We start from the raw sequence: 26,149 nt of genomic DNA, 5'->3' as shown, positions 1-26,149 counted from the left end.
CTTCGAGACCTCGAGCTGTGGTTGCTATTGGATCAGGAGCTTGTGACTTGCGAGGTAACAGCTCCTGGCCATCCTTTGGCTTCCTAGAACCTCCTGGACTCCTTGTGGGGTCGGAAATTTGACGCATTGATGGTACGTCGAGGCCACCGCCTTCATCTGATAGAGCCAAGGAGTTCCCAAAATAACATTATAGGCCGCAGGTCGGTCGAAGACCGTGAACTCCACCATTTTAACCACTCCTTGAGTGGACACTGGTAATGTGATCGTGCCCAAAGACATTGACGTCTCGCTAGTGAACGAGACCAAAGGTGAGGGCGGTCCTACGATGTGCTCTTTCCCGATACCCATTCTGGTGAGCGTCTCAAGGAAAATCAAGTCTACCGAACTCCCAGTGTCAATTAGGATTCGGCAGACTTCATGGTTCGCTACATCAAGCGAGATGACGAGCGCGTCATCGTGCGGAGTGTCCAGCCCCTCAGTTTCCTTCTCGGAGAAAGAAATTTCAGGTAGATCGCTTGCTACCAACTTAGCCCGCTTCGGCTGGGGGCTAGTGAGCTTCCGCTGATGGTCTTTGATTGCAGTGATGGAGTTTCGAAATAGACGCGATCCTCCCATTATCACGTCGATTCTTTTCTTGGGAGCTTCACTTCCATCCGACTGCTTTGGTTTCTTTGAAGGTGGAGCGTCCTCGTCCACTTCGGGAATCGCTTTTTGCTCCAATTTCTCAATTGTGACAATCGGCATTTCTCCTGCCACATATTTTTCTGTGAGGAGATGCATCAGCTTCTTACAGTCACGGGTAGAATGACTGTTGGTTTTATGGAGCTCGCAGTACATGTCCTCATCTCGGACCCATTTGTTACTTGGGAGTACACCACTCTTGGAGCGCAGTGAAAATGGAGGTTTGGACGGTGAATTCTTTGGAGAATTCTTTTTGGGAGATTGAGTGAATGCGAAAGTGCTCGGCCCAGACTTCGGAGTCGTAGGCGGAGTCTTTTTGGCGGGTGCTTTGAACCGTGGTTTTCCTGCGGGCGGGGCATTTTGTTTTTGCGCCGCAGCGAGTTTGTCTTCCTCTGCGACTATCCAGTTCGAAGCCCGGTGTAATGCATCCTGAATAGTTGGGAAACGATTCACGGACAGCTCTTCGCGGAAGCGAGATTCATGCCAGAGGCCGTTCTTAAGTGCGGCCAGGGCTGTGGAGTCCGAGAGTCCGGGAATCTTGACCTGGATCTCCTTGAACTTTGTTATGTAAGACCGAAGGGACTCTCCAGCCTTTTGGCTTAAGTTCCAAAGCTGAGCATCCGTCACCGCAGTTTCGATTAGGCTAGAATACTGCTTGACGAACGAGGTCGACAGCTCGGTAAAGTTTGTTATGGAGCCAGCTGCTAAAGATGCGAACCAAAGCAGTACCGGTCCACTAAACATTTCTGCGAACAGCTTGCAGTACCCAGCGTCTGCTTCGTGGGGCTCGAGGTCCACCCGGCTAGCTGTTAGCAAGAAAGTCTTGAGATGATTGGTAGGATCTCCTTTTCCTTCGTAGCTCGAGAACTTAATTTTGCCGGTATCTTTGATGCGGACTCGAGCTATTTGATCGGAAAAGGGAGTTCGCCTCGATTCCTCGATCACTCGAAAAATATCCGGAGCCGAAGTGGTTGCACTATGCATCACAGACCGCATATCCCGGATTTCGCTCTGCATGCGGTAGATCTCGGGATTGGTGACATACCCCGGAGTCGAAGTGTTTCCTTCTACAGGGAGAGGAAGACGGACTGGGACCTCAGAAGGTCGGAGGACACCCGGCTGAACCGGAGTATGGCCATCGCCAGTCAGCGGTGGCGCTGTTTGTGTGTTGGTTTGAGGCGGGAACGAATCTCCCGGAGTGACATCTGTTGCTGCCACTTGCGAGGTGGAAGGTGGAGTCACACTGGAGAAATCCAAAGCACGTCGACGTGGGTTTTGGTCGGAGGACAGGAGGTCGACCCGGTCGGCGTACGCGCGGTGGGAGGCCGAGAGATCGGCTACGGACATCGTGACTTCCTCCAGACGAGTGGAAATCTGCCCCTCCAAGCTATCGAAACGTTCAGTAAGAGCGGCGGAGGCGGCTTGCTGACGGTCGGACTTCTCGGACAAGTCCTGCAGGAGCTTCTGGATCACCTCTAAAGACGCCTGATTGGGAGAGCTGGTCGTCATAGCGGTGGTTGTGTGGAGTGTACTTGTGTATGAAGTCGGAACTAGCGAGAGTCAGGCGATAACCCCCCTCCTTCTAGCGCCAAATGTGAGAACTGAGAATGAGCTTCTCCTTCCGAAGTGATTTAAATGTGGAGGAGCTTATCGCCGTAAAACAGTTCCGAACTGAATTGAAAGAGTTTGAAAGTTTGAATTTGTATTGCTATTTTCCAGAAAATATTCTTGGATCCTTTACAAGTGACACCCCCCTTACATATTTATATCGACCCATTTATTACCCAATTAATGCAGAATTAATAGGACGCGATCCGTGCAGCCTAATTAATCCTCTTGAATGCGGGAATCTTTGACCGGGCCCGAGCTGCGAGCTGACGAGCACGAAACATCTCCGCGCTCCCTTCCTTTCTCCGGGCCTGATGGGCCGATCAATAATACCCTCTTGGCCCATTAGACAAGCCCGACCTAGGCCCTCTTGCCTATTGCCCGAGATGACAGATCGTGGGTACAACACACCACGTTTGTCCTTTGAGGATTACGTTTAGAAAAGCGATGGAGTAAAGCCAAGCTTGTCCACCACCACGTCTAGAAAAGCCTATATAGACCTGAAGCCAAGTTTTTCTCAACATTTAATGTCTACATATATTGTGTATGACCTGAAGATACTAGATAGACATATGTACTTGTTTATCTATTCAGTTGTCCACCTATATTGTGTATGCGTAGATAGACCAATTTAGTTGTCTATCCATTATGTTGTCCACCTATGTTGTGTATTACTAGAAAAATGAGATAGACCAATTTAGTTGTTTACTCATTTTGTTGTCAACCTTTATTGTGCCTCCCTTTTGACATGTTGCCATTTTGTCTACTTCATGTTGACATCATTACAAATCTCCTCTACATTGCAGGTCCGATCAAGACTCTAAGAATGTCATGTCTTATGCGGACCAGTTTCCGGAGGAAACCATCCAGAATATTGATACTGCCCATGTTTTGTTTTCGGTGGACCAAACCCAAACCAAAGGTAGATGTCCATCTATTAATACTGCCCATGTTCAAGGATTCGAACCTCCTCCTACACCCCCAAGATGCAATATGTATGAGTTTGCTGTTATTTTCTCAACTGCTCTTGGCATTCTTTCCTTCCTCCTGGCATTCGGCACCACAATCAACAACCTTACGGGGTAGACATGTATGTTTGTTGTCTTTCAGCCTTTTGTCGACCGGCTTTTGTTTGTAATTTGTATGCTTTTCTGCACAAGGGTGTTTGTGATGGACATGTGCTTCGCTGTATGAGTTTGTCTATCATCTGCTGTATGTATTCATGTCCGCTTGTGGTCCGATGGACATGTGTTTCGCTAAATGTTTTGTCTATCGGCTTCTGTATGATTAACAGAAGCCTATCTACCTATCTGTCTATCTCAATTTGTGGTCAATCAAAATTCAACTTTTTCTTTTGTACCACAACCAACAACCTTATGAGGCAGACATGTATGTTTGTTGTATGAGTTTGTCTATCGACTACTGTATGATTCTCTGTCAACTTGTGTTCCGATGGACTTGTGTTTCGTTGTATAATTTTGTCTATCGGCTTCTGTATGATTTAACAGAAGCCTACTTACCTATTATTTTTGTCTATCTGTTCATGCTCGTAGTCCACAACCGCACAGCCATTAATGTCTCCCATCCACTCTACTAATTTCTGCCCCATTTGAATTCTCTCACGTGCGTGTTATTGTGTTTGTAAACAAAGGGCAATTGCATAATCTCCCACGTAATGGTCCCTACGAAACTGGCATTTTGAACAAGAAAAAAAAAATTGGCATTTTCCACAAGTTTTAAGGAGAAAATGGCATTCTTGATTAAAATCCCTTTGGATTTCAGGATGGTTTTAAAAAAAGTCTAGATATTGGTAAACACCAAGATATGCAGAAATTCTCTTATCAATGGAAGTAATCTTTGACACATTAAGGCAAAACACCAAAAAGAGAGTTAGAAACACATTTGTTTAAATTTATGAAGGATTCAATAATATTTATGATTGTCACTTTCAAATTCAGGATATCCTTCATAAACATTTCAAAATATACATAATCAAACATTCATAAACATTACACAAAGTAAAGCTTTTTCTCTGTGTGTTAAGCACACCAATTCTTAACACGAAGTAAAACTTTTTCTCATTGTCTTGAGCAAACCAATTCTCAAACATGTCCACAAAACTAATTTGAGACACTCTTCTTTTGGTGTTGCTATCACTACTAGGAGCTGGGATTTAACCAGGCAAATCTATCCTCTCTCCTTCAGAGAAACCTTCTGACATATCAGCAGTTTCTGCATCATAACAATTTCACATGTTTTTGTTAACACTTTATTTTAGTTGTCATTGAATTTTAGGAAGAATTTTGTGAAATTCGGGAAGAATTTTATGCAATTCATGAAGACTTCCTTGAAACGGACTAACAATTTGATTCACCTAGATCAATACGAATACATCAATCTGTGTGAATTTAGGAAGAATTTCATAATATTTAGGAAGACATCTTTAAAATTTAGGAAGCTTTTCCCAAAATGGTTATGACCAGAACGAGAAGATCCTCCTCCACTGTATTCTATCTCATCAACACTACTAGCCAACTCCATAACCAACAAAGTATAACCCGAAGAAGCCGAAGACATCAAAACCAACTAATTTTCTTATTAGTTAGCAACTTCTTTGTTCTCAATGACATTATATCAAACACTTGGTATGCAACAATTTTGGTGTCCAAAAATGAGAAGATAGCACTCAAATACATATTTCAGCTTCAAGATTACCGATGCTTTTCTATTTCATTTACAGTTCAAATTCCAATACCCAACAATTCAAGCCACCACTCATAATCATATTTCTTTTATTACCTAACAATTCCCAACAGTTCCAATATTCAACAGTACCCAACAATTTTAATACCCAACAATACTCAACAATTTCTAATAGTTCATAATTCATAAGAACTATTAGAAGCTATTAGAAGCTATTAGAAGCTATTAGAAGCTATTACTTTTGAGAAACTACGATAAGATGAAGATATTCTCTATTAGCTCATCAAAAATTGCAACAGAATGTAATAGCATCAAGTTTAACCAAAAAAAAAAATGTAATAGCATCAACATTACCGAAATTTGTGTATGTGGTTAATGTTGTTTACTTGTTTCTCTTTTTGTGCTACTAATTATGATTATGACTATATAATATATATTTTATATAAGTGAAGTGACGTTAGTGTATTGGCAGGAGGTAAGTCCAATTGTAGAAGGCACCATCAAGTCAGGGATCGAGTCTCGCTTCCTACGAATGTAGGAATTTGGCTAATGTGCCGACCAGTTGTGGTCCAATGGTTGACAAAAAATATATATATGTTTTATATAAATCAACTAAAACAGAAATTGTAACTCTAGTATCAACTTTCCAAATGTTTTGTATGTCGTTATCCTTTTTTTGCAGATAATCCTACTATATTAATTGAGAAGTACAAATATGAAATTGACCTTAAAATGTGTAAAAAATTACATTCATTTGCCATTAGAAAATTTAATTAAGATTAATTAATTAAATAGATATAATTAATTAAAAAGGAAAATTGGGGACACATAAAATAAAATAAATTGTACAAAAGTAAAAAAAATAATCTATTATAATCAAAACTAATTCATCCTTACAAAAAAAATTAACAGCTAAGATTTTAAAAATCTAATCGAATAAAATTTATATAACCACAAATTTTATCAAAAAACTTTTCCAGCACAAGTTAAAATTTTTATCAAAAATCTAATCAAATAAAATATATAACAGTTTTCTTTGATTTTAAAAATTAACAAAAAAAAATGTATATATATATATATAGATATAGTATCTTATCTATTTTAAAAAGTTATATTTTTCTTTTAGCCACCGTTCTTTAGGAAAATAAAACTAAGTTGAGATTTAAATATATTCAATGTTTGAAAGTACTTATTACAGACAAAAAATGGAAGCCACAGAAAGAAATTGTTTTCAAAGGGGTTTTTTAGACTTTCATTAGCTATATTTAGTTGCTCTTTTTACATATTATTTATATTTTTTTACTTACTTCACAAGTATACCAAAAATTGCGTTTAATTGACAAAGGTTTAAGCAATTTTATTCATTATATGCAAATTTTTTATTGACAGGTTTTCAATAAATATTTTTAAAATACAAAAATTTTAATATAAGCAAACTGAATTTTTAATCACAAACCGAATTTTTAATCACCGAATTTTTAATCACAAACTATTATAATAACATAATAACAAAATAAATTATTAAAACTTTCATCAAAAGAAAAGTTCAGTCCGCGAGCTAGTACCTAGTTCGAAATTTTTTTTTTTTGTACAAATTTTTTTTTTTCGAAATTTTTGAACAAAGTTCGGAAATCTGGCTGAGTTGAATGTGAGATCAGATTTGATATGAATTTCAATTGATTTGATCATTTGAATAATTAATATTTTGCTAATGATGGAAAGTTCAAAATTTAACGTATGCGCTGACCAAAAACAGTATTCAACATATTCAGGGAATAAATTGTTCTACCATATATATTCATTTAAAGCGATAAATTGGCATGATCATGTGTTTGTTCCTATAAATACATCCACCACTATATACGTTTCATCAAGATTCACAGAGAACTTTATCAAAACCAATTGTTATTTTTTACTTTACAAAAAAAGAGACTAACAAATGGATACAACAATGCTTAAGTTTGTCTTCTTGGCCTCACTTTTTTTCACAGCAACACGTAAGTTATTCTTTTTTTGGGTGGTTCAATTTGTATAGCAGAGATTTTTCTTCTGGTTTAAATAGTCTCGTAAAATTCAAGAATATAATATACACAATATACAATAATGATAATTTTGTTCTTTTTCTTAATGATTTTTTCAAACACATTTTTGTTCGGTGTAATAAAATTTGCCAGGGACTAGTTTTATTTTAATGATATAGGTTTCATACTGTAAACCACATAATATATTAAAAATTAAATTGGATTTAAGTTATAGTACAAAGCTCTGTTTGAAAGAGAGAAAAAAAAACATACATAATACATTATTTAATGTTGATGTTCATAAAAAAAAGAGGATCTACAGGTAATACTTTTTAAATCTAAGTATCAATTTATGTACTTTTCTTATCTATATACAAATAAATTTTATAACAGGCAAAACAAATAAAAATGATATACACAAATTATGATGATTGCAGAATTTTACATGGTGGCTGAGGCGAGAGGAGCAATAACTATTCCAAAGTGCACCCCTGCCAAAGTGGAAATGTGCGCTTTATTGTGCGGCAATAACTGTGAAGTATGTGCGTGCGTAGATCATTACTGCACTTGTGAAGCCTTCCTTCCTCCAAGACCTCCACGAGTATCTCCAGGAGGACCTCCACGAGCCACCGTCCTCCCAGCATCCAAGCCTTCGACTCTAACTTAATTTAATCGAAGTTTTTTCTAAAGGGAACTTTTCATACACGTATGTGTTTCTTAAGATATTCTACAATATTTCGAAATTGGTTTACACGATTTGAAATCTAAAGAAAAATGTGATCCTTGCATTCCAAAATTATTCAAAATATACTTTCACACATGAGCCTAGTTTTTTTCATCGAAGCATATCTCCGGAATGTATTTGTGTCCCGCTAAGCGTAGGCGACATAGTGAAACCGTTACCGTCCATTCGGTATGAAAGATGAGAGAGCGGGACTGGTCGATCAGTAATCAGAAACGTGTTCGGCGATCCGGAAGTAGACATATCAAGAGCTTTCCTCCCACACATTATCTCCAACATAACAACACCAAAGCTATACACATCGCTCTTCTCGGTTAGTTGACCATAAAGCGCGTACTCGGGAGCCAAGTAACCGTGTGTTCCCGCCACTCTAGTAGTGAGATGAGACTCACCTTCTCTACTCTGTTTAGCTAAACCAAAATCAGCTACCCTCGCTCTCATATCTACATCTAACAATATCGCGGTGGTAAATCGTGATAACAGAGCAAAATCAGAGTTTTTGGCCTCTACTCAAAACGCTGTCACTTTGGAAAAGAAAGTGTTGGATCAGAAACCAACAAAGCCCAAGACCAAAGAAACTCAAGTGAAGCCCAAGACAGAATCATCTTCTTCTTCAACGGTTGTCTCACAAGAAGACAAACGACAAGGAAAACGACCTGTCATCGACCGTACGGAGACAATTAAGCTGTCAAACCGATTTGCCACCCTTGATCCGTCAAGCTCAAGAAGATCATGACATCTGGCAGAACATTCTAGACATCTCAAGTTTACATCTAGGGTTTATGGTTTTGAGTATAAAAAGGCTTGTAAGAACACTCTTGTAAGTTAAGGAGAAATGAAAGATTAAAACTTCAACAATACTAAAGTGTCTTTACTTTCATGGTATCAGAGCACATGGAAATCGTATCCATGGCCTCTTACTCAGTTCCTTCCCTAAATATTTCAAACTGCGTTACGGTTACACTCACACAGAAAAACTACATCCTTTGGAAGAGTCAGTTCGAGTCGTTTCTAGCGGGTCAAGGCTTACTTAGTTTTGTCACGGGTTCCATCTCTGCTCCAAGCACTACAGCGGTTTCAACAAGCATTGATGGCACCAGATCGGAGACAACAAATCCTGAGTATTCGACTTGGTACCGTACAGATCAGGTCGTCAAGTCATGGCTTCTGGGTTCTTTCTCAGAAGACATACTAAGTGTTGTTGCGAGCTGCTCTACTTCAACCCAGGTTTGGATGTGTCTTGCTAATCACTTTAATAGAGCATCCTCGTCTAGGTTATTTGAGCTTCAGAGGCGTTTACAGACTCTAGATAAGAAAGATAAGTCTATGGAATCATATCTTAGAGATCTTAAGGCAATATGTGATCAGTTAGCCTCGGTTGATAGCCCTGTTCAAGAAAAGATGAAAATTTTTGCTGCCATGAACGGTCTAGGCAGAGTATGAGCCAATCAAAACCACTATTGAGACTCTTGTTGATAGCTCCCCTGCTTTAACCTTGGACGATGTAATACCGAAGCTGACAGAATATGATGATCGACTTCAAGGATATTTAGCTGAAACAGCCGCTGCTGTCACACCTCATGTTGCTTTCCATGTCTCCCAACCAACAAATGAGTACTATCATCAAAACAACTCTAGAGGACGAGGCAATGGCAACAGATATGGTCGTGGTAGAGGCTCATACTCAACTAAGGGACGTGGCTTTCATCAGCAGATTTCATCTGATGGTTCTCAAGTGACTCGAAGCACAGTAGTATGTCAGATTTGCGGGAAAACAGGGCATCCTGCTCTCAAATGTTGGCATCGTTTTGACAATGGGTATCAGTATGAGGATGTTCCACGAGCTCTAGCTGCGATGAGAATCACAGAGGTCACTGATCAACAAGGAACTGACTGGCTTCCAGACTCCGGTTCTTCAGCTCATGTCACAAACTCAGTGCAGAATCTGCAGCAAGCTCAACCCTACCATGGAAACGACTCGGTAATGGTGGGTGATGGATCCTTTCTTCCCATCACTCACACAGGTTCGACCAGTATAGCTTCTACCTCAGGTAAATTACCTTTAAAAGATGTACTTGTTTGCCTTCCAAAGCAAACTTCCTCAAAAGTTTTGAGTAGAGGCCAAAAACTCTGATTTTGCTCTGTTATCAAATCGCAGGTTTCACACCGTAAGGCAAATAAGCCAAACCTTTGGCTACATCCAAAATGATGCTCTTCCTTTGATGATATTCAGGGAATCTATTATTCTAAAATAATCTATCTTACCATATTCTGTATATTCATTCATTTAAAGTGATAAATTGTGGATAAATAAATATACATCCATGATCCATCTCTATTTACGTTTTATCAAAGATTCACTGAGAATTTAATCAAAAACAATTACTATTATTATTACTTCACAAAAAAAAGACTAACAAATTGAGACAAACATGCTTAAGTTTGTCTTTTTGGTCTCGCTTTTTTTCACTGCAACGCGTAAGTTCTTCTATTTTTTATGGAACAATTTGCAGGCCAGAGATTTTTCTTCTGGTTATATAACTAGTCTCGTAAAATTATCATGCTGATCTTTTTTCTAACGATTTTTCTTCACAATCATTTTTGTTCGGTATAAATGTGTAGTAAGTTTTGCCAAGGACTACTTTTTTCAGTGGTTTCGTTTTCTTACTGTAAACCATATCATATATTGAAAATTAAATTGGATTTAAGTTATTGTACAAAGCTTTGTTTGAAAAAACAAACATGCATAATACATTGTTTGTTGTTATGTTCATTCCAAAAAAAAAAAAAAAAATTTACGGATCTACAATAATAGTACTACTTTTTCTAATTTTATGTAATTTTCTTATCTATATACAACAAACCGTCTTGAGATAGAAAACCGTCTCGTGATGTATATCTATTTGGGATAGAAAACCCGTCTTGTCCCGCCTCAAGAACTATCAAACCGGGTCAAAAATATTAAAACTTCTCAAATCGAATGATGTAAATTGTCTAGCTAGATAAATCCAACTTGATAGGCCTGCCGTAACGATTTTGCTATTTTTATCCTTAAAAACTCATAGGAGAAGTCTGCATTCATCACACTAAAATTTTTCAAAGCCCAAAGATAATAGGTGATTCAATTGAAAAAAAGTTCCAATGTAAAAAATGTGTTAAAATTTTTCGTTTTTATATTCTCAAACTCTCTATAGTTTACAAATAAAAATATCTAGTTTTTTCTGAAATAAGGTTCTCAAAATAATATCTAAAACTAGATTCGGACCCGCACATACGTGCGGGATTGATTTTAAAAGCTAAGTTTACTAACACATTTATAATTTATTACGTACATGCAGGTTATGTTTGTAAACGTATTTTTTAGGAATGTTATTAAGATTCATAATCCAAAATCGTACCAATATAATATTTGGTTTGTTTTTAATTTGGTTTAGACAAAAAGAATTATCAAATTTGTTTTTTTATCAATAAAGACAATTATATTAAAAAAATAGTAAACAAAATATGATATGTCTAATTTAGGACCGAAAATCCATCATGTCTTCTATATGTCATGTTTTCCATCTCATAACTATGGTTTTAATAATAATTTTCCCATTTAAGATTGTATATTTTATAGTCCAACAAATAAGAGACAAATGAAAATATTTAGAAGTGAGCGTAATTCATGTTTTATTCTTTTCTGTCCCATTTTATCTACTCGTTCGTAATTGCCCGTTGCAGTATGGTACATATTCGATATGGGGCAATTTTATATTCTTGAAATAGAAATGGGACAGAACTAAAACATAAATTCTTGAAGTTCTGTTTGGGACAAACACAAATATAATTCATAATATATTTATATATCATATCATATGATAAAAAAATTAGAAAATAGTTGATCTATTTATTCTTATTATTTGATATATGGTCCATTTATATTGGATTACATTTCTTTCTTTTAATTTTTTCTTAAATATTATAAAACATAGTTTAATATTTTTTCTTTTTCTTTTGAACATTTTTATGTTAGATAAATTGAAAAATATGTTACATAATATATTGGAAGTATTAATTTATTTTAATTTTAACATGACCCTAGATTTTTTTTTAATATATAATTTCATCATGTTTGTCTCCATTCATCCCGTTTCAGTCCAATTGTTCTTTTCTCATTTCCTCAAAATCATGTTCCCAAAATTTAGCACACAATCACGTAATAGTTTGATTCAAAACAAATAATGTATTTGATGAGAAAAAAAAAATTTCTTTGAAACATTCAGTTAATAGAATCACACATACATGCCCTGTCAGTTAATATTATGCTAGATAAGAAGAAGAAAAACAACATATTAAAAGTAATGTTGTTTTATTTTAGTTGTAACATATTTTTTTACGGGCACATTTATGCTTTGAGTTTTATTTGTGAGATATTTAGAATCGATATATATTTGAAAGATTGCAATCTTCCCAATTATTTTAAAAATATATTTGAAAGATAATTATGATAATAACGTCAATATTTTAAAAATACACCAACCAAAAAAAACTAAAAATAAACTCAAAGAAGAAAATAAGTATAAGAGGGTCAGAAATTCTATAACATTGAAGTCTGAAAGTCAATATAGTTATCCAAATTTTATGACTCACTAATATAATAATTTTCACTTTAAGGCAGAAACTAAATAACAATAGAAATGTTGGATATATTAGTGTGCTATATTAAATTTGGAAGTATAAAAAATTACAAAAACTATAATTGGATATATGAAGATTTAGTTGAATGACTCGCCAAAGAAGAAAGCTTGATCGGAGAGGGGGAAGTCATATTCAACATTGTGGACATCATCGAGACATGCAATTCCATGTTACCTGTGAAAGATATATTTGTTTATCCTCTTTTCCAGTTCAGTGCAAAATTCATTATGATTTGAGAAACTATAAAAAAGAAATCAATCACACTAATATGATTTAATACCAATAGGCTATGTGTAACAATATAATCATAGATTGTTTAAAAAAATAAAAACAAATAATCATGCAGCAGAAGTACACTATATATTATAATTAATGTATATATAAGTACTAACATTAAAAAAAAACTGTAAATATTCAAAAGAATAGTAAGAGAAAATCAATTATAACTACTTAATTGTTTCACAACATTCATATTTTAGAAGTTTTACAGTCTTTACTTTTATGTTTCACATGTTCTTGTAGAGTTTCAAATCTGAAACACTATAAGATAATGAAAAATAAAAGTCAAAAATATATAAACTCAAAATATGGATGCTGGAAATTTTTTCTGTAAATGAACGAAACTAAAGACTTCACACATCTTATATAGAGAGATGAAGATTAATATATATTTCCTAGGACAATATATTTTAGGATACTAACAAAAAAAGATTTTGGTAGTTATTTTACATTTGTTCATTTAGTTTTGGAATATAGATTTTAGAAAAAGGAAAATCATAAATATTGTTTACGCAGATTTCTCACAAAATATAATCAAATTAAATTTTTATACATATATACAATTTTGAATTTAGTTGCTCGATTTTAATAGAAACAGATTTAAATTATTTCTATAAACAAATTTAGATGATTTTGTGTATTAGGTAACATCAAAATCAGAAATTATTGTTTACGGATATATCTCCAAATATATAATCAAATGAAATATCTTTACATATATACAGTTTTGAATTTATTGCCCAAATTAAATATGTACATAAATATCAGAATTATTGTTTCCTTAAATTGTTTACACGAAAATACTTACATTTTTTTTTCAATTCTGTTTGGATACAGGAGTATGAAAAACAGCTCCAAACAATTAATACATGATCCGAACAGAATCAATCCGGGTCACAACAGGATCCGCGCATTTTTATTATAATATTTACTTTAATACCCTTCTCGTTTTGTATGCTTTGTAATATATTCATGGGCATTTTATGTCACATTTTACTAATTTATTTTTGCCTTGTTAAAAGTGCTTCCCTTTTAATAGTATAGATTTACCTATTCCGAAGTTGACATGTACAATTATCAAGTGAGATTTGAGAATCGAATATAGCTACCAAAAAAGAAATTAGTTTAACCAGATTTGTGTCATATATGTTATAAAGAATATTTGGATATTATTTTTCGTTCCCTTCTCACATTTATTAATATTTTCTAAATAAATATATATATATATAATATAATAAGATATTTTTAAACTGAGTTAACTTATTTATCTAAATATTTTGATTAACTTAAGAAATTAGTTAACTATATGAAAAATTAGGTTTCCCCACTTTGAATTTTAAAAATAAATTAAATTTAAAACTAAGATCTCAAAAACAATGGATAAATGGGGGTGCTTATGGTTCCCGATATCAAGAAAGGTTCCAAGGTTCAACGTGGGGACAGAAAAAACAGTTTACAGCTGTGGAGTCTAGTGGCTCTGGTGGACAGAGAGGTTCGCAGATGCTAAGTGGTGAGTTAGAGGGACAGGTTCCTTCCTTCAATCTGAATCGAAAGGGTATGGGACCTGTGTGGCCAAAACCGTTGTATAAGGTCAAACAGGGGAGCGCGGTGAAACAGAATGCTGTTGCAAAGAGATCCCAAGAGGAAGAGGATGCGGTTGGGAGAGGTTCCACTTCTCAGGCTGTTACGGTTGCTCCGGAAGAGACTCTCACCGGATTGGTCAAGGAGGGAGAGGAGACTGGCTTTATGGAGGAGAATGATGACTTGTTGGAGGAGGGAGAATATCCCGAAGGTGATGATGCGGTTATACCTGATACTGAGTTGGGTAAGGAGGACGACACTCTCACCGAGCAGGGTACGGATTCACAGTCGGATATGACTGGTGATTCACAAGGTAAACCTCCTGTTTTAGTCTTGCCGGATTCGGTTTTGGGTCTTGTTAATAACGCTTTGGCTGATGTTAAGCTAGTGGATCCGGTAATACATAGGGTGAGACTTAATAGGCCTAATGTTAGAAAGGGTGTTAGTGGTTCAGGAATAGTTGCTAAAAATGTTGTTAGGACTTTGGCTTCTCCGGGGAAACGGTTATTGGCTAAGGCGTTATCTAAACCTGCAGGTGCAGGAAAAAAACAGAAGAGTCAGGGGAGGCAAGATATTCCCTTGAGAGGTAAACCAGCGGATGGTAGTCGTCAAGTCAAGAAAGGGACGGTGGCTCTCCCGAAACCACCGGCGCACACGTGAAGATCCTGAGTTGGAACTGTCAGGGCATTGGGGTTGATCTGACAGAGAAGTATTTGGGTGATTTATGGAAGCAACATCGACCAGACATTTTATTTTTATCAGAAACTAAGAAATGTTTTTCTTATTTGCAAAAGTTTCAGAATAAGTTTGGTTTTAATAATTTGTATACTGTTGAACCCTGCGGGACAAGTGGTGGTTTAGCATTATTTTACAAAGATGAAATAAAACTCTCAGTTCTTTATGATTGTGATCGCATTATAGATGTACAAGCTTTCTTTGGCCAACAATTAGTTTATATGTCTTTTATTTATGGGGATCCGGTCCCCCAAAATCGAGTAAAAGTATGGGATAAATTATCGGATATCGGGTCTTTCCGTGTTGATCCGTGGTTTATGATTGGTGATTTCAATGAATTGAGTGGTAATCATGAGAAAAGGGGAGGTGCTTTGCGTCCAGCCTCTTCTTTTGTGCCTTTTAATTCCATGATCCGACATTGTGGGATGTTAGAGTTTCCTTGTTATGGTGAGCATTTATCATGGAGGGGTAATCGGTGCAATAACCAGGTTGTTCGGTGCCGGTTAGATCGTGCTTTGGGTAATGAGGACTGGCAAGGTTTTTTCCCGAATTCCAAGGTAGACTATTTGGATATGATTGGTTCTGATCATTGTCCAATTTTGGCAACTTGTCTGAAGACACATATAAAACGGAATCGGCAATTCCGTTTTGACAAATGCTGGTTGGGGAAGGATGGATTATCCGGGGCAGTTGAGTCAGGTTGGAATCGTACTATAAATTTCCGGCCTACGGGCTTTGTGGATAAAATAAAGAATTGCAGGAATTCGATTTCTTGGTGGAGAAAGAATAATATTTTTTCTGGCCCAAGACTCATTTCGTCCTTAAAGGCGGCGTTACAGGAGGCGAAAATGGATGATTCAATTTCTCAGGAGGAAATTCGAGGTATAGAGAGGAAATTAAAAGAAGCATATCGGGATGAGGAGTTATATTGGCAACAAAAGAGTAGGAAGTTCTGGTTAAGGGTTGGGGATAAGAATACAAAATTTTTCCAAGCTTCTACTAAACAGCGTCGGGTAAGAAATAGGATCATTGGTCTTTTTGATACAGATAATGTATGGAATGAATCGGCTTCAGGTATGGAGAATATTGCTACAAAATATTTTGAGGACCTTTTTAGGAATTCAGATGCTCAAGGTGTGTCAGAGATGTTACAGGAGGTTACCCCTTTAATATCGGATACTATGAATAGAGATCTAATTCGGGATATTTCTGAAGCCGAAGTTCGGAAAGCTCTGTTTGCTATGCACCCGGAGAAGACACCAGGACCTGATGGTATGACGGCCTTGTTTTTTCAACGATTCTGGTCTTCCTTAAAAGGGGATTTAGTGGCTCTAGTCAGAGAGTTTTTCCGTTCAGGATGTTTTGACCCGTGTTTAAATGAGACGAATATTTGTCTTATTCCTAAAGTTGATCGTCCGCAGCGGATGGCGGAGTTTAGGCCGATAAGTCTTTGTAATGTGAGCTATAAAATTATTTCTAAGATCCTGTGTTTTCGGCTTAAGCGGTTTCTCCCATCTTTGGTTTCCGAAACTCAGTCGGCTTTTGTTTCGGGTCGTTTAATAACGGATAATATATTGGTTGCGCAGGAGATGTTTCATGGGTTAAATACTAATAATAGGTGCAAGTCGGAATTTCTGGCTTTCAAAACGGATATGAGTAAGGCTTATGACCGTGTAGAATGGGCTTTTTTAGAGGCAGTCATGGTTAAGTTAGGGTTTGATCGGAATTGGATCTCTTGGATCATGTGGTGTGTATCTTCGGTGTCGTATCAAGTTCTTCTTAATGGTCAACCCCGGGGTTTTATTAAACCACAGCGGGGTCTTCGTCAGGGGGACCCGTTGTCACCGTACTTGTTTATACTCTGTACAGAGGTTCTGATAGCGAATATCAAAAAGGCAGAACGGGAGAAAAAGGTAACGGGTATCACAATCGCCCGGGATAGTCCTACCATTTCGCATTTGTTGTTTGCTGATGACAGTCTTTTCTTCTGTAAAGCAGAGGCGACAGAATGTCAGACGGTCATGGAAATTATCAGGAATTACGGCAAAGCCTCAGGACAAGAGGTTAATTTAGAGAAATCATCTATAATGTTTGGCAAGAAGGTTCCTACTGAGATAAGGGATCAGTTGAAGTCAGTTATTGGTATTACCAAAGAGGGAGGTATGGGATCTTATTTGGGCATTCCTGAAAGCCTCCAGGGTTCAAAAAATAAGGTTTTTGGATATGTCAAGGATCGATTGGATGATCGTGTCAATGGTTGGAATGCAAAGCTTTTATCAAAAGGTGGTAAGGAGATTATGATTAAATCGGTGGCTTTGGCACTTCCCACGCATGTGATGTCCTGCTACAAATTGCCGCAAGAGTTGACATCTAAATTAACGAGTGCTATTTCCACTTTTTGGTGGAAATCCAACGATAAGGCTCATGGTTTACATTGGGTGGCTTGGGATAAACTATGTAAGGATAAGTGTGATGGGGGTCTAGGTTTCAGAGCCTTGGAACAATTTAATGATGCTATGTTAGCAAAACAGTATTGGCGTTTAATTCAACACCCGACGTCATTAATGGCGAGGGTTTTGAAAGGCCGATATTTTAGCAATAAACACCCGCTTATGGCCAAAAAACCTTCTAATCCCTCCTTTGCCTGGAGGAGTATTTTTTCAACGAAAGATTTAGTGGAATATGGAGCGCGATGGGCGGTAGGTTCGGGTAGTTCTATTTCGGTTTGGAGAGATCCATGGATTCCGGATATTAGACCACGTCCTGCCAATGGTCGGGGACGACTCTGGTTACCGAGCTTGATGGTGAACCACTTAATTAATCCTGTCACGAAGGATTGGCACTTGCCTACTCTAGAAGAGTTTCTGGATCCGGGGGATATACCGATTATTCGGCGTATGTCGGTCAGTAAGGTCCAGCAACGGGATCGGTTAGTATGGCATTTTACCAAGTCAGGGAAGTATACGGTTAAATCAGGTTATAGATTAGCCAGAGAACTGATGACGGAAGTCGAATACGGACCAACATGTATGGCCCTCAGGGCCCAGGTGTGGAAGCTGGATGTTCCCCCAAAGGTCCAACATTTTTTCTGGCAGATTGCGTCGGGCACCCTCCCAGTGCTCGAACGACTTGCGTATAGGGGTATCCGGTGTGATACACTCTGCAAACGGTGTGGGGCTGCACCAGAAACTATCAATCATGCTCTCTTTGAGTGCCCTCGCTCGCTCGATGTTTGGGAGTTGTCCCTAGTTTCGTTAGTCCCCGATGGCTTTCCATTTGCTTCAATTTATGCAAATTTAGACTTTATTTTTTGGCGGGCAGCCTCTCAGTCGGGGGATTCGGATGTAGCTAATCGTCTTCCTTGGATACTTTGGACATTATGGAAAGATAGGAATAAAAAAGTTTTTCAGGGGTTACAGGCCGAGCCGACGGAAATTCTACACCAGGCGAATAATGATAAATTACTATGGGAAGAAGCAAAATCCTATTCGGATAGGTATTTGCATACTACGCCTCTGGTGGAGGATAGGGGAGCGTTTCCTCGATGTCAGATTGATGGTTCTTGGAAAGGGTCAGATGCTATGCAGGGTCTAGGATGGTGGTGTTGTAGTGATGATGATGCGACTCTCCTTTTGGGAGCACGGAGTCAGAGATGCGGTCCTACATCCTTACATGCAGAGCTACAAGCCTTGATTTGGGCTATGGAGTCACTCTTGGCGGCTGGAGTTGGATGTCAAAGCTTTGAGACAGACTGTGCAGAATTGGTGGCGATGGTGCAGACGCCTGACGATTGGCCATCTTTTTCGAACCTGTTAGAGGAGTTTCTTGTGCTCAGACCATGCTTTTCCTCGTTCTCCCTGATCAGGATCTCTAGAGAGCTCAATGTAAGGGCAGATTGTCTAGCCCGTTCTTCAAGATTGCTTTCCTCTGAAATTTCCTTTGTAAACTCTTTTCCTCCGGTTTGGGCAACCAATCTTGGAGTTATTTTTTAATTTGATTAATGTTTGGTTGAAAAAAAAAAAAAAAAAAAAAAAAAAAACAATGGATAAATTAAATATGAAATAAAAGGAAGAAAACAATTAAAAACAACAAATTTGCACACCAATTAACACTTAACTGGAACGAAAACATTAGGGGAGAACCAATTACCCCCTACAGATGCGAAGCAAAGAGGAAGACACCCAAATACACCCAAAAAAAATGTGTGCATCGATGAAAGGGATGAATGAAGAAGGATAACAAGCATCAAATAAATAGTTTCAAAACTCTTATTGTCCTGTAGATCGCAAAAATGACTTCTCTGCTATCCGTTCACATGACATTACATTTTCTAAGGGAACAAAGAATTCCAATCTCAATAACATACCACTAAAGATCCAACAGACCAACACAATTTTTAGGCTTACAGAAAATAAGGCCCAACGGCAGAAGCACAAAAAAAAATTAAAAAAACCAATGAAAACAAAATTGTAAGTAACTGAGATTTTTAACATTTTTAATCAAAAGCCACTAACTAATCACTACAAACACAAAAGTATTGACAAAAAGCTACTTGCACAGGTTACTAATTAAATAATAAAATAATTAAAAAAATTACCTACAACTACATATAATAATACCAAATAACAATCCAACGACAAAATAACAATTTTTTAATTAAAGTAACGACTAAAGCGGGACAACAACTATTACTATACAAAATTAACTTCTAATTCTAGATTTTTTTAAACGAAAAAGAGAGCATGATGATTTAAATTAATTAAAATAAAAAAATTGACTACATTATAGTAGCTGAAAAAACATACAGAAAAAAATAAATCAACAAAAGAGCAAAGAAAAACATACAGACAACCTAACCAGACGAAAAGAGGAAAAATACATACCAAAAAAATAAATTAACAAAACAACCGAAAAACACCTTTATCTAATTTCCGCGCTTAGCGCGGGTCAAATTCTAGTGTGTAATAAAGTTCTATTACTTTTGAGAAACTATGATAAGATGAAGATATTCTCTACTAGCTAATCAAAAATTGTAACAGAATGTAAAAGAAAAAAAATTGTAACAGAATGTAATAGGATCAACATTTCCGAAATTTGTGTATGTCGTTAATGTTGTTTACTTGTTTCTCTTTTTGTGCTACTAATTATGATTGTAACTGTATAATACTTCCTCCATTTTTTATTAGTTGTCGTTTAAGGTTGTTTTACACAGATTAAGAAAAATATTAATTTTATTGTTTTATTCTTTTTAAATATATTTTCTAATCTTTTGATTGGTTGAAACATTAAAATAGTTGGGTAAAATTGAAATATTTACCAAACATTTGCATTGGGAATCTAAAACGACAAGTATTATGAAACAAAATTTTAACTCTAGATCAACAAGTAATATAAAACGGAGGGAGTATATTTTATATAAATCAACCAAAATAGAAATTGTAATTCTGGTATCAACTTTCCAAATGTTTTCTATGTCATTTTCCTTTTTTTGCAGATAATTCGAAATTAAGCTCGGAAATCTCGGCTGAGTTGAATGTGTTGAGATCGGATTTGATATGGATTTCAAATGATTTGATCATTTTAATAATTTATATTTTGCTAATGATGGAAAGTTCAAAATTTAACGTATGCACTGATTCAACATATTCAGGGAATATTTTACCATATATATTCACTAGGTGCTTCCCCACGCGTTTGCGTGGGTTGTAGTGTAGTTGGCACTTTCTTGTTTTTTTTTGGTCTTTTTCGTTTTCTCTTTTGTATTATTTCGTTTTAATTAGGCATATACGGGCTTTGCCGTCACTTTTATTTATACACTATATGTTTATACCATTTCGTTTAGATGTGTATAATTGTGGCGTTTATTTTTATGAATTATGAAGATGTTGTTTCTTGCTTTTGAGGATCCAATCTTATCATTGACTGATATTATTTCCAATATATTTATTGTATTATAGATTTTCTAATTAACTGCTTATGTAAACCCTTCATATGTTGATGTTGCAATAATAAGTTATTTTTTAAAAATATCTTCCGTATAAGTGATTATGTTTGTATGCCCATGTTTTAGTCTAATATCAATAAGATTGTTTCTGTTTTTCTTTAGTTGGCTTTGAAACCAATTTTGAGTTAAGCAAATAATGGGTCGAATTATGGTGTTAATGTAACATCCGCGAACCAATTTTTGTAATTTTGGTGTGGGTGTCGATCGACACCCTTGGTGGCATCGATCGACACCAAGTGTTCCGGTTTGGTCGGGTTCGTTTTAATTGCTGATTGGTTCGGTTTTGGTTAATTAAAATCCCTAAATCGCATTTAGGTGTTAAGGGACGAATTAAGGGTTTTGGAGAGTCTCATTGTTGTCGCCGTTGAGTGAAAAAGAGAGAAAAGAGAGAAAAAGAGAGAAAAGCGTTCTTGAGATTTTCTGGGCTTGTTCTTGGAGATTTTGGAGAGATATGAGGCAGTAGAAGTGTTAGCTGTTGCTGGAAATGAAGGGGGAGCTTCTGGGGGTGTTGTTTTCCACGTTCCTCAATTCAATCTTCCTGTTCTTGAGGTAAAGGCAAAGTGTGATCGTGGAATCAAAGGCGATGAGGAGGAGGATGTTCTAGGGGCTTGATTGATTGTGGTCTAGCTGGTGTTAGGTTGCTAGATTAAGTCATTGGAACATTGTAGGATGTTAGGTTTTGGTTGTTCTTCTGTTTGGATTATGATGTTATTGGATTATTTATGTTGGAATTTTCTTGGATTAATGGAATTGTTTTATTTGGTTATCCGCGGTTATTGTTTTGTTGTTAGGTTGTTAGTGGGTATGGGACCACTAGTAATTTAAGGTATAAAAAAAAAAAAAAAACGGGAAGGGTTGTTTCATTTTGGTATCAGAGCCCTTACGGTTCTAGGACTAGGGTTCATTGTGCTTTTGCTGTTGATGTTTAGGATTCCATGCTATGATTGATTGTGTGGTTGGTCAATTGTGTGTGGCATGAAGTCCTAGAACATCCTCTTCGAGCCTGTGTTGTGATTCCACGGTAAGTTGTGTTTCTTGTGTATTAGAATTATTGTTTGCTTAGCCTTCTGTTCTTGGATGATACAGATGGTTAGGGGTGAGGATGCTGTTGGTCGCGGTCGTGGTCGTGGGCGTGGTCGTGGTCGGGTCAGGGACGAGGTCAGGTTCCTGAGGCCAGTGTGAGTGTGACCCAGAGCATGGCCAGTGAGGAGGTGGCGGAGTCACAGGTTCATCCTAGTGTGTCTGGAGACCAGGCTGGTTTGGGTGACGGCAGGGCGGATGGGCCCGGTGTCGGTCACGGTGTTGCCCCGGGTGTGGGGGTTGCAGCGGGAGGTGCTCCAGGCAGGGAGGATGTCTTGATGGACTTGCTAGCTCAGGTTCTGCAGCGACTTCCAGCAGTTGTGCCGCCAGTGGTTGGTGGGCAGGATCCAGTAGTGCCGCCAGTGGTTGGTGGGTAGGATCCGGTAGTGCCGCCCGTGGGTGGTGGGCAGGGTCCAGCGGTGCAGCCTGTGGCGGGTTTGCAGGCAGGTGTGCAGCCGGGGGCCGAGGTTGTGGATGCTCAGTATGTGCGGATGATGGAGCAGCTGCGGCATGTGGGAGCAGGGTATTTCTCAGGAGGTACCGATCCGAGTGTAGCGGATGAGTGGAGAGAGCGGATGGAGGATATTTTCCTTTCGCTTAGGTGTCCCGACCGGTACAGGGTGGATCTGGCAGTGTTCTACTTGTCAGGAGATGCTCGTGTGTGGTGGAGGTCGGTGACAGCACGGAGGGTGCAGAGGGGTATGTCTTGGGGAGATTTTGTGGGGGAGTTTAACTCCAAGTATTTTCCTCAGGAGGCTCTTGATCGTATGAAGGCACGGTTCTTGGGTTTGACTCAGGGGGACCGTACAGTGCGGGAGCTGGATGCAGAGTTCAGTCGGCTTGTGAGGTATGCAGGCAGGGCCTGGGAGCCAGAGGCGGCTCAGGTGCGGAGGTTTTTGTTGGCTCTGCGGGATGATTTGAGGACTCGGTGCAGAGTGAGGAGCTATGCTACGAGAGCAGAGCTGGTTGAGGTTGCAGCTGGGATAGAGGATGACTTGAGGTCACAGGTGGTTGTGGTCAGTTCTTCGGTGCAGCCACAACAATCTCAGCCGTTTTCTGTTCCTAGCAAGGGCGGCAAGCCTGCGCAGGGGCAGAAGAGGAAGTTCGATGTTATGCAGAGATCGAGGCACGGGGGTGCGAAGTGCTTTGGGTGTGGTAGTAGGGACCACAAGGTGTCTAGCTGTCCACAGAGAGGTGAGCAGCGGGCAGTGACAGAGCAGCGGGCGGTGACGGAGCCGCGGACAGATACTCGGGTGTGTTACTACTGCAGAGAGACGGGGCATATCAAGCCTCGTTGTCCCAAGTTGCAGCAGAGGGCGGTAGCAGTGTTGCAGGCTGGAGCTCAGCCAGGGGTACAGCAGGGTGTGCAGCACGGTGTGCAGCCGGTGGGGTGGATTGAGCCGACGACTCAGGTGTATTCGACTCAGGAGCCCGGTGGCACTAGTGCAGGAGCGATCACAGGTATAACCTCTGAGATTCGAACTTAGTCAATTCAATAGTTCAGATTATATTTGTTTTTGTTTGTGGTCAAGTGTTAGGTTCTCAACACATGAGGTTTGTGTAGGGACCTTGTTGGTGGGCGGGTTTAAGTCCCATGTTATGTTTGATTCTGGAGCTTCTCATAGCTTCATTACTCCGGAGTGTGCCGTGAGTGCGGGGATCAGAGGAGATTCTGGAGAGCGTTCAGGAGTTGTCAGAGTTGCTGGAGGCAAGTTCCTGAGGGTTATTGGACGAGCTGGAGGAGTTGATATTCAGATCGCAGGAGAGTCGTGGCCAGCGGATTTGCTTATCAGTCCAGTGGAGTTGTATGAAGTCATTCTGGGTATGGATTGGTTGCATCGGTATAAGGTGCATTTGGATTGCTATCGGGGTAGAGTGGAGTTTGAGCGTCCAGGAGGGAAGTTGGTTTTTCAGGGTATTAGACCGACTTCGGGGAGTCTCGTGATCTCAGCCGTTCAGGCAGGGAAGATGATCGAGAAGGGCCGTGAGGCCTATCTGGTTACTATATCTATGCCAGAGTCAGTAGGGAAGTCTACGGTTAGCGGTATTCCGGTTGTGGAGGACTTTGAGGTTGTGTTCCAGTCATTGCAGGGATTACCACCATCTTGGTCGGATCCTTTTACCATTGAGCTGGAACCGGGGACGATGTCGTTATCCAAGGCTCCTTACAGGATGGCTCCAGCAGAGATGGCAGAGCTGAAGAAGCAGCTGGAGGATTTGTTGGGCAAGGGTTTTATCCGTCCTAGTTGTTCACCGTGGGGAGCTCCGGTGTTGTTTGTTAAGAAGAAGGATGGGAGTTTTCGGTTGTGTATTGACTACCGGGGTTTGAACCGAGTTACTGTGAAGAACAAGTACCCTCTCCCGGGGATTGATGAGTTGTTGGATCAGTTGAGGGGTGCTACTTGGTTCTCCAAGATCGACTTGGCTTCAGGTTATCATCAGATCCCTATTCATGAGGCAGATGTGAGAAAGACAGCCTTCAGGACGAGATATGGGCACTATGAGTTTGTGGTGATTCCGTTTGGGTTGACAAACGCGCCAGCTGCGTTTATGAGATTGATGAACAGCGTGTTCCAGGAGTTTCTGGACGTGTCAGTCATCATTTTCATCGACGACATCCTGGTATATTCTAAGAGTCCTGAGGAGCATGCAGTACATCTGAGAGCAGTGTTGGAGAAGCTGCGGGAGCAGAAGTTGTTTGCTAAGCTGAGTAAGTGCAGTTTCTGGCAGCGTGAGATGGGGTTCTTGGGTCATATTGTTTCAGCTGAGGGAGTTTCAGTGGATCCAGAGAAGATTCAGTCCATCAGGGAGTGGCCGAGGCCGCAGAGTGCTACTGAGATTCGGAGTTTCCTGGGGTTAGCAGGTTACTACAGGAGGTTTGTTCGGGGTTTTGCGAGTATGGCTCAGCCGATGACTAAGCTTACAGGGAAGGATGTCCCGTTTGTGTGGTCACCAGAGTGTGAGGCAAGTTTTGCAAGTCTCAAGCAGATGTTGACTACCACGCCGGTGTTAGCATTGCCTGTGCAGGACGAGTCTTATGTTGTGTATACAGATGCTTCTAGAGTGGGGTTGGGTTGGGTACTTATGCAGCAGGGGAAGGTTATAGCTTATGCTTCGCGGCAGTTGCGGAAGCATGAAGTTAATTATCCTACTCATGATTTGGAGATGGCAGCAGTGATCTTTGCTCTTAAGATTTGGAGATCCTATCTGTATGGTGGGAAGGTACAGGTATTTACAGATCACAAGAGTCTGAAGTACATTTTTACTCAGCCTGAGCTGAATTTGAGGCAGAGGCGTTGGATGGAGTTAGTAGCGGATTATGATTTGGACATAGCTTACTATCCTGGTAAAGCTAATCTGGTTGCAGATGCCTTGAGTCGGAAGCGGGTGGCTTCGGCTCAGGAGCAGGATATGGAGGTGTTGGTAGGTGAGATTAGTGCATTGAGTTTGTGTGCTATCTCACAGGAACCTTTGGGTTTGGAGGCAGTTGATAGAACAGATTTGTTGAGCAAAGTGAGGTTAGCTCAGAAGAGTGATGAGGGGCTGGTGAATGCCTCTAAGGCTGCGGGTGCAGAGTATCAGGTTTCTGCCAATGGTACTATCCATGTGCATGGTCGGATCTGTGTGCCCAAGGGTGAGGATTTGAGGCAGGAGATACTGAGAGAGGCTCATTCGAGCAAGTTCTCTATTCATCCAGGAGCGACCAAGATGTACCGTGACCTCAAGCGGTACTATCACTGGGTCGGGATGAAGAAGGACGTAGTTGACTGGGTGGCAAAGTGTGATACTTGCCAGCTGGTGAAGGCGGAACATCAGGTTCCTGGTGGTTCATTACAGAGTTTACCCATTCCAGAGTGGAAGTGGGATTTGATCACGATGGACTTCGTGGTAGGTTTGCCTGTGTCGAGGACGTTTGATGCTATTTGGGTCATTGTGGACCGTTTGACTAAGTCTGCGCATTTTCTGGCCATCAAGAAAACTGATGGAGCAGTGGTTTTGGCCAAGAAGTACGTGAGGGAGATAGTCATATTGCAC

General features: G+C 39.1%; 1 protein-coding gene, 1 long non-coding RNA gene and 1 pseudogene across 2 annotated transcripts; 1 reads left to right on the top strand and 2 right to left on the bottom strand.

Moving 5' to 3' along the window:
• Positions 1 to 24: 24 nt before the first annotated feature.
• Positions 25 to 2,190, bottom strand: LOC147923322 (uncharacterized). The gene has a single exon (XM_087495241.1). It carries the CDS (start codon positions 2,188 to 2,190, stop codon positions 25 to 27), a length of 2,166 nt encoding a protein of 721 aa, XP_087351367.1.
• Positions 2,191 to 6,861: 4,671 nt separating this feature from the next.
• Positions 6,862 to 7,809, top strand: LOC147923321 (uncharacterized). The gene is made up of 2 exons (XR_015585758.1): positions 6,862 to 6,989; positions 7,451 to 7,809. It is a non-coding gene; the product is annotated as an uncharacterized LOC147923321 (long non-coding RNA).
• Positions 7,810 to 7,848: 39 nt separating this feature from the next.
• Positions 7,849 to 8,196, bottom strand: LOC147923320 (putative receptor-like protein kinase At1g11050 pseudogene; annotated as a pseudogene).
• Positions 8,197 to 26,149: the final 17,953 nt, after the last annotated feature.

This window comes from Camelina sativa, chromosome 17 (assembly GCF_030686135.1).
Source record: "Camelina sativa cultivar CO46 ecotype springtype chromosome 17, ASM3068613v1".
Lineage (NCBI taxonomy): Eukaryota > Viridiplantae > Streptophyta > Magnoliopsida > Brassicales > Brassicaceae > Camelina > Camelina sativa.
This window is presented reverse-complemented; position numbering and strand designations above follow the sequence as displayed.